Source organism: Cryptotermes secundus, unplaced genomic scaffold (genome assembly GCF_002891405.2).
Source record: "Cryptotermes secundus unplaced genomic scaffold, Csec_1.0 scaffold5, whole genome shotgun sequence".
NCBI lineage: Eukaryota > Metazoa > Arthropoda > Insecta > Blattodea > Kalotermitidae > Cryptotermes > Cryptotermes secundus.
Genome location: NW_019724742.1, coordinates 1,353,166 through 1,362,988, shown reverse-complemented (window position 1 = coordinate 1,362,988; position 9,823 = coordinate 1,353,166). Strand labels below are relative to the sequence as shown.

The 9,823-nt window shown below is 41.5% G+C and overlaps 1 protein-coding gene across 3 annotated transcripts in view; it reads left to right on the top strand.

The window, feature by feature from the left end:
- LOC111862761 overlaps positions 1-5,260 on the top strand; it is a 141,453-nt gene extending 136,193 nt beyond the window's left edge. For all 3 annotated transcript variants that reach the window (XM_023848420.2, XM_023848421.2, XM_033750789.1), the window contains 2 exons: positions 3,106-3,203; positions 4,406-5,260. In XM_023848420.2, coding sequence (XP_023704188.1) covers positions 3,106-3,203; positions 4,406-4,876 — 569 coding nt within the window. In that variant the 3' untranslated portion in view covers positions 4,877-5,260. The remainder of the gene's footprint in view (positions 1-3,105; positions 3,204-4,405) is intronic.
- Positions 5,261-9,823: the final 4,563 nt, after the last annotated feature.

Sequence of the window (9,823 nt, the reverse complement as noted above, 5' to 3'; positions counted from 1 at the left end):
CCATATAGCCCTTTGAAAGTCAACCGACAAGCAGAGCTCTGTCAGATTTGAGGTTTTCACGGTGGTGACTATGAAGAAAGCAGTCTTCTGGGATGTGGCACCGTGTAATGTGGTGTTAACCGACGTTTCGGACGAACGTATCGCCTCCATCTTCAGGGTAGAAGGAAAAATAAGAAAATCCGCAAGCGAAGAGACCGTTCTCATCGTGAGAACGGTCTCTTCGCTTGCGGATTTTCTAATTTTTCCTTCTACCCTTATCCTTATTTTCCACATCTACACGGTGCCACGTCCCAGAAGACTGTTTTCTTCAAGCAGAGCTCTGTTTGCCACCTGCTTTACTCTGGTTTCTTGCTTGGCTTATTATTCGACCCTGAAGATGGAGGCGATATGGTCCTCTGAAACGTCGGATGAACTTCAACGGACTGCACGGACTGTAATATTCGTTTCGTTTAAACACATTTTAATCAGCCTAACCTGTTTCATGGTACCCCAAACTCTGTCACTGTATTGTATCGTGGATGGGTAGTAAATGCAATACGGTATATCTAAAGGAGCCGCGATAGCTCAGTCGGTATAGCGACGGGCTGCGGGCTGGAGGACCACGTTCGATTCCTGGCAGGGTAATATGTTTTTCTTCTACATCGCGTCCAGACCGGATCTGGGGCTTACCCAGCCTCCTGTGCAAAGGGTATCTGGGGCGCTTTCCCCGGGAATAAAGCGGCCGGACGTGAAGCTGACCACTCGCCTCCCTCTAGGGCCAGGGGTCAAGAATGGTGGAAGTACATTTGTTACAGTACTGTGTTTGGCTCACTACGAACGAATGGGCTTTATTCAGAAGAGACTGAACTACCGTGACTCAGACAGATTATTGTGAGTGCTTGTCCGGCTCAACTAGTCAAGAAATTTCCTCCCCTTTTTCCTGAACCTGAAGATACAAAGTTCCAAAACTTAAAGCACTATCATTCGTAGATGAGTTGTAATATTTTCCTCTCTTATGGTCCTGTGTCTCCCAAATTTACACTTCCTTTCGGATTTATTGACAAAAATTTCGTATATATTTCTCATTTCCCATGTTTGCTATATGCCGTAGACAGCTCAGTACTGTGTAAGTAGGCTCTATACCGTGGCGAATATCTTAATTGCAGTCGTTTATTACTTTATACTCGTATTTATTGGATCCAGATACTGTCCTTCGATATTCGGAAGGAATTCCAGCAAACTATTACGGAAATTGCCGGTCACGATAGCCGAGCGATTTAGGGCACGCACTGTCTTCGCTCGCTGGGAAGCCGGGATCGTGGGTTAGAAGCCCACAAAAGGCATGGATGTTTGATGTGTGTTTGTGTTTTCCTGTGTTTAGGTAGAGGCCTTGTGACGGGCTGATCACCCGTCCAAGGAGTCCTACCGTCTGTAAAAAAACGACGAATAAAACTGAGGAGTGAGCCCAGCCCTTTGTTCCAAAGTGGGAGCGAAAAGGGAAGAAAAAATACGGAAATTACATCCTGGAACAAACAAATACAGCAGAACGTTTGTCATTACGGCATATCCTCGGGTCACGACCCGAACCGGGAACATATAGTTAGAAAGCAAAGAGAACTGTGCGTTGCCACTACGTAACTCTGGCCTAAGGAATACGGTAACGCCTCGCCCAGGGATAGCCAAACTTACTGAACATGGGTGCCACGTATTTTTCAGAAGTTCGAGAGCCGCACAAGCGTGGGTTTGGTAAGGCCAGTGTTCAGGTGTAGGCGTGCGTGGGTTCCCCGTTGTATTTAATCATAGAAATAGGGATTGACTGGTAATTTGTTTTGCGCAGTTCGAAAGGGCCTCATGCGGCTCGCGAGCCACAGTTTCACAGCGTATTGCCTGGCCTCTGACGACAAAAACTGCTCGCGATGCGAAGAACATTGTTTCGGCAGAGCGTACGCCCCTTCAACAAGCGACTGGAAATACCGGCCATTACAGCGACAGGAAATTAAAATCCGCTCTGGTGACAATTGCACGTAACAGAAAACAGAACTGCACACAACTTTTTAGTTCGTCAAGGATTCTATACAGCAGTGTAGATGAATGGGATTTCATTTTCTGTTTTAAGCTCCTCAGAATATCTGTCGATGTGTAGCTATTTCAGTTAACGAGTTTTCACAACTGAACTGAGAATTATGAACTGGAGGAGACTGGGCACGCCACTCACTCAGCTACTAACCTCCGGGTTTACATACTGAGGAGTGGAGGTATTGCTCCACCATTTTGACCTCGTCACTAGATGGAGGTCAGTGGTTAGCTTCAGACGCTCCAAAATCAGAGTTTCTGGTTCTCGAAGTTAGATGTTTTGCGAGGGGCTCGTGACTCCTGCTTATATCATTAGAAGATTACATAAATGGATCGCTTATTCTGGATAATGATTCAGAATTGATAAGGAATATTTATTTACTTATTTGATGTTTATTTAAAGGCGCTGTGAGCAGCTCAGTCTTTGAGAGTAGAATTATTCGACGCCAAAAATCAAGGCCAGTAATGTGTTCAAAATCCCAAATAACTCTCTTCACAACTGTATATGCCTCATGGCTATTCACACAAAGGATAACGCCTAAACATAATTATCCCATAACTACTAAGTCATTAGCATCGCCTAGTGCCAGTCACCAAAACCTCAATTCATAAAGCCGTGCGAGGAAGTGGGGTTGAATGTCCACACATTGTTAGCGCTGCATTCGCTACAGCGAAGTAGTAAGACTGACAATCCACCCTTGAAGAAAGTCTCCTTTTGGAACCCAGAACCGGTGAGTGTGGACGTAACAAGGAAGTGGAAACACCTCCCCTGCTGGGAATTGAATTCCAGTCATCTTACCAATGAGCAGTGACTGAATGACTGAGATAACCCGGTTCATAGTAGCACCGTAAGTGTTGACAGAAAGCTGCAAGACAGTATGTGTGTGTATTTATTCCACCCCCCAATAGCTTCTCATAATGAAAGATGCCCCTTATCCTTGAAACAAATACATGGCGATAACACGTTTGTGCTTGCGTACCTCGCAGGCCAGTTGTCGAAACTGATAAGCGTCAATCCAGAAGAAAAGTCTAATCCATTCTTCTGTGTTGCAGCTCTGCTTACGATTGTGGCTGCAAGTCTGTTCGCCCTTCAAACAGACGACAGAGAAAACAGCTTCCAGGTCAGTCGAGGAGAAGCGTTCTACATCCAGGTAAGCACCGATTTTTGACAGGGAACGGTCCTAGAAATCAGCAACTTTGAAGATCGGAAAATGGGACGTGATTACGAGAGGTGGATGGACTGGTTCGCGATCCTGCTCAGTGGTTAATTTAGATACTCTTATTAACAGCGTTGAAATTTTGGGATCCATGAAAGGAACGTCTGTATCCTGTAATCAGCCAAATAGCTACCCGGTCTGTAGCAATAGGAATCTTGCTGAATGCTATTAGACAGCAAAGCAGAGGGAATGTCCCTCCCGCAACGTATCGGTATATTATGCTGTCCATTTCATTCACCCGCAAACTGAGCACGAGGCATACTGATAATGATTTGAGCCCTTTTTCATGCGTATGGAATTTGGTCTGTCACTGTTACCTAGAGATAGACCATTATTTCTACCCCTGGGTCAGTGGGGTCATGTCGCATCGGCCGCTAATCGGAAGCCCCCGCTCGAAAATTTCTGAACATCAGAACTGTTAATTGGATAGCTGTCAGTTATTCGTGGCGATCGTCGCCATTTTATAAGTTTGTATATTCATTACGTAAAATAAGAGGGAAAATTCTACAGGGAATGGCTCTGCCCTTCACGCGCAGATTATGTGAGCAACTAATGAAACATAAGTTTCCTCAGCGTACGCCTACTAAGCTGGAAATCGGCGACATTTCTCGGAAATTGCTGTTGTCAGTTTCATTGGTGTGCACTCGCCCTAAGAGTCACTGAGTTACACAATCCAGATGTCACACATAAAATGTTCTCTTCACACCCGGACTTTCAGCTGAGCACTCTTGCAACTAACTCTCTTCTTCGCAGCCTCTCAACTGACAAGTAACTGGGTTACCCCAGTTGTCTTCAAGATATCCCCTCGGCATGGACCACATGGGAAATACAGCCCCTCGATTGTGGTAGAGGAGTTTTACCACGCTGTTGCATAACGTCACAACGCGGACCACATAGAAAACACGATTCTTCTATTGTTACATTTGTGTCTGTTGCAGATGTTACCAAGCGGCGGCCGCTGTTTACAGATCACTGCTTAGCAACAGGTCTATACATTACATTCTTTTTGTGAACACTGTTCATTTTGTGTATGTCTGTGTTAATGATAAGTGAGGAGTGAGGATATGAAGGTTGATCCAGTATTTCATTTCTGATTTACACCATGGTATGTTTTATGTGTATGTGTTTGCTGGCAGGTTGCATCCATTATCCTCAACTTTCTTCTCTTCATAATGGCCCTGTATGATGTCATCTTTTCACGGCGACATGGCGGAGATCCAACACTGCCACACGGTCGTGATCCAACAGGCGAGGATGCTACTACTTTCAACAATCCTGGCTTCCGAGACCGACGCATCAACAACAATTCTGGCGGGGTCTCCATGACAGATGCAAGTGGCAAACCATATGTGCACTCACCCAGCAGCAGTCAGCATCAGGCCGCAGCAAATGGCAGTATCGTCTCGATGACCACCACAACGTCTTCAAATGGTTCTACTGCTGGGTCCGTAACAAGGAGTCCACTAAGGTCCAGTCTCAAGAAACCAAGACCTAAACCAGATGGTATGGGTATCCAGAACCCAGGATTTAGTGGACATTCACCAACTCTTTCCAGAAACGGCAGCATGAAGAAAGTTCGCATTCAGACACACAGTACAGCTGTGTGAAATGACAGCAATAAATTATAAGACACACATAAGATAATGAACTTGTGTGCAAATATTTTTATGACAGGACAGTGTGCTACCGTGATCTGCTCCACCAATTTCTGCGGCTCCTGTAAAGGGATTCTACTGGGGTTGGTTGCTACATTTATCCCGACTTTTACCATGTATCTCACTGGGTATTATGGAAGAATATTGATTAGGAGAAGAGGATTACATATTTGAATATTGCTCTATTATCATTTGTAGGGCTCCAGACGTAAAGCTTAAATCTACTAGCTGCTTAATAAAATCTACTCACAGTATGCCCAATGCAAATATTTTATGGAACATAATTAAAAACTTACTACTTCCTGGGGGTAAAGGACAGCTGGCACATAAGGTTGCTAACCTTACCGCCATCTGTTAGCCGATTGTGTAGAAAATGTGTGAGCCTTGACGTCTCACATCCCTATGGGCCTCCACAGCCTGTTACAGGGGTAGCTTTATTTTGTTTTATTTTTTTACTGCTAAATGAAAAGGCTGATTATGTTAGTAGGACATTGTTTAATTTCCTCCTGCTTCTTACATATGAAAATGCTAAGAGTGGAGGACTGTGTTTCTGGAGCCCTGATCGTGTCTGTTGCTTTAATGCAGGATTGCTATAACTCACAGTTAAAGAGTAACAAATTTAATGATTGTTCGGTTGTATCATTTGGATACAGCACTGTTTGCAGGAATATAAATAATATTACAAATACTATCAGTATTTCAGACAAATCTGCATTTCCCCCCCCCCTTCCCCAACCAAAAATCAGCCCTGGACCATTACCACAAAACTATACTCCCAGAATGATGCTGATAACTGATCACCATGGAAACCTCAAGTGTCATATAATTGTTCTACTTTGTGGGTTCTTTAATTATGCTTTAATGGTTAGCATTTATACCAATTGAGTGACAGGGAAGGGAAAGGAGGCTGTAAAAACTCCATGCAACATGAGAGTGACCATATTCAAGAAATTAGGATATTGTCACGTGTCTTGGATGTATAATGCAACAAATAACTTCACGCCTTATTCGATATAGCGAATTTTATTTCACACTCGCTCATACGATCACACAGTTTACAATCTCACAGCTACTGCTATCTGCAGTATTACAATTAGTTGGTCTGCAAAGGCTTGACTACAACTGACTGATTGACTGACTCGCTGCTGGCTAACTCGTAACTAACTTGAATAGTCTTCACTGCTCCTTATTTAGCCCCGTTACGGACAACACAGAAAACAGTTACGTAATAGGCACCACTGTTGTCTGACGCTGTGTTTGCCGACAGCCTAGCAACGCTGTCGGGAGTTGTTTACTGCTGAGTAGTAACGGCGGCATTCCGTGTTACGTCACCACTGGGGAGGGAGGGGGTGTCCTCCATAGCGCAACATGTCACACTATTTTGAAAGTACAGATTTTTTTTTTTAATATCTTGGGGTAGGGTGAGACTGAGTCCACTTTGTATGTAGGCCGCTGTTTTGCCAGTTGTACCATTTTTGAATGATAGATGATGTTTATGGAGTAGCTGATGGAATGAGAATTGGCAGGGGAAAGAGAAGTACTTGGAGTAAACCTACCTCAGTGCCACTTCGTCCAGTACAGATCCAACATGACCTGACCTGGGATCGAACCGGGACTGCCATGGTGGCATGCCAGTGGCTAACCACCTGAGCTATGACACAGCCCTTAGGCATTGAATTGATATACTATATATTAGTATGAGAGCCATCTGTGGAGAAATCTCCAGTGACTGATGCAGTGATACTAGGTAAATAATTAAAGTCTTTTACTGTTCACCCACACTAACTTGATGCAACATATATACGAACCAATGCAACGGATCTGTGGCGGGAGAAAGAACACAAGAAATAGATAGCTCATTACTGTTCTTGAGAAGTACCGCCCATGCCTTCCTTGTGGCACTCCAGAACCTAGACAGTCTGTGAACCTGAGATGTTCGGCAAACCGAGTCAAAGAAGCAAATGAAAAATTCTGTTAAATTACACCATGAAGGTTTTCTGTGCTGGTTTTCGTTTAAGCACTAATGAGCCATATTTCTATAGTAATGACAGATGATATATGGCAGGATATATCCCTTTCGCTGGTCTTATAATGAACATCACACAAATAATGACCACACGGTGAATATTACCTCTGAATGAGGTACCATGGAAGGGGCTAATTATTGCAGTACAAATTCTTTCATTTTTGACAGGTTTTATTATGGCAAACATGTTCTGAAGGTAAGACATCACATTCCTTTTACAGATTTAAGGTTTATTCAAAATCCGGTTGTAAACATAGGTAATTCTTTGCAGATATTGAAACTTCCACTTATGCTTAGAGTCTGGGAGGCATTATGTTTGCTTTCTGTATTAAGCTGTAGGTACCTTACTGTTCGTCCTCTCACTGAACATGTCAGAATGTACCTGATCAGGTGGACAGAGGAACACAAGAATAATACACTCAATGCAAAACATCTCTGAACCTGAACTATGTCACAGAAAAAGGGGAAGGGAAGATAAAGAACGGGAACGGCAGGAGGGGAGTACAAGGGTGAACTGTGTTCTTTCCATAATGGTTAAAATTAGGAGTCTTTTTTTTTTCTTTCAGTCATTCATGATGAAATATTGAGTAACTTAAAGCCCTTAATAATTACATGGCATTTCTGAATTACTCTCCTGGCCCATGCTGAGTTGTATTTGTTCTGAGATTGTTTAAATATGGTAGGAGGAATACTGAATTTGAATACAGAAAATAGTGCTTGTATTTTTCCGACATTCTTAAAACGTTGTTACATAGGGAGAGATTTAATTCTTATAGGATGCTTAAATTCCACTTTGTACTTATGTAAGTAAGGCTTTTATTGTGAAATAATTTGGAGTGACATGTAGTCCTGCATTATAAGTATGGAGGCATGTGCCTTTTGCAACAAAACAGACTAACAAGTTTAAAGTTTATATCATTCCCCTGTTCCCATTTCACAGGAGTTTAATTTAGTGAAGTTGTGAATAGCTTCATAGAAGTGATAACATGCAGAATACTACACTGACTACAAACAAGTTTCCTTGAGAAGATACATGTTTGTATATTTTCTACATATGCATTCCATTGTTATGTTTGTGTCGATTCGTTATAGTAGTGGTAGCCCATGGAATAAGGTTAAAGCTTATGGAAGATATAAGCAGAAACATGAAGGCATAGGCTTATCAGAAATTAAATCATCATTAGTGAGCAAATACTCGTAAGTTTGCACAAATTAGGGTGTCACAAGTATATACAGTGAAAGTTCAAGAAGAAAAAAAGATTATATCCTTGAAGTGACCAATTGCAAACTTTACAATTATGTAAACTTTTTTAATTTGTTATTAGAAAGCAACAAATATCTTCTTTTATGTACATATTTGTGTAGTAACTTGCAGAGCAAAAGGTCATAATTGTTGAGATTCCTGAAGCTCACAGCCTGACTTCCTTTTACTGGCAGTATTAAACATGAAACATTCAGAAGAAAAAGAAAGTATTTCTGACCATTTCACTTTTGCAAGTGTTGGTTGCATATAAGACTAAACCTATGTGAAAAGGGTGAAAATATGGGAATCTTACAGTAGCTGCTTGGCCTTTCTCCTGCTTGGTATTGTACAGGAGTATGAAGTATGCTGGTGGTAGTGTCGCAGTTAAAATGAATGTCTCCTCTTACATTAGAGTAATGTGAATAGTTTTCAGTTTACTGCATTTGACGGTGACCGTTGCTGTGAGACACCAGCTACATAGAAGTCTAATGCCATTTCATATATTGCATCTGAGACCTGTATACACATCTTACAGTGAAAGCATGTAAGATTTTAAAGTCAGTGATGGAAATGGTATAGAAATGTCAGATTAGAAAAATTTCCACAGATGATATAGGCCTATAAAGATAAGGGTCATAATAAGGGCCCCTCTATATTGAATTTAAGATAACGTTCAGTTTTAAAATCTTTGTTTGATCCCTTTGTGTACACTATTACTTTTATATTTCATACTTAGGTACACATTTTTTTTTTTTAGTTTTCTTTCTTTTCTTGATCACTACTTTCTAAATAGAACTTTCCCCAGTACTCCCTTCTACCCATGGAAATATCACAAATTATTTTAAAGCGCTGTTTGTGTACATATAAAGAGTAAGGTGGGCAATGATCTGAACTTGGATGAAACATGCAAATGTGTGAGCACAGTCCTTATGACTTACTTACCTACTTTGTCCATGATTCTACAGTTGTCAAAGAGCCTTAACCTCTTTTATGACGTGTCCATTCTTTAATATTTACCTTTGGCCTATATAGCTTCACTTTAAGTTGTCATAAATCATTCTCTGTATCTTACATTTGAGTTGGCTTAATGTTCCTGCCCTGAATAAGCTACACACATTCCAAGCAGCAAGATATTATAATCTTTCCTTAGTTTCTTCTTTAAATTATGTATTCACAATCCATCATTAGTATTCTTAGCACTTTTTGTTTTTTTGAACTGAATTTGTTAGCCTCAGCCCCAGCCCTCAAACTTTAGGACTAGGGGTTAATTTTTATCTGGCTCTTACTGTTTGACATGTCAAGCTTGAATGACACTACCAGGAGTTTACCCCTGTGCTGGAATAGCTGTTGAGATGACAGGGCTCACAGAACTTCCAACTATGTTAGGGTAGTAAATTAGGAGGAGAATTATTGTTAATTTAAGCATCACATGTATTAAGCTATGTGAGAAAACTCATGAATGAACTGCTGACTAGAGAATGTGTATCAGTCAAAATTCATGTCAGAAATGGCCAATCATAAATTGTTGCATGGTAAACTTGCTCTTGAAGTATTCTCTTCCATTTCCATCACTGATAATACTCATGTGCTCAGTTTGTAACACTTGTGCGGAGGATTATAAATTGTTGAT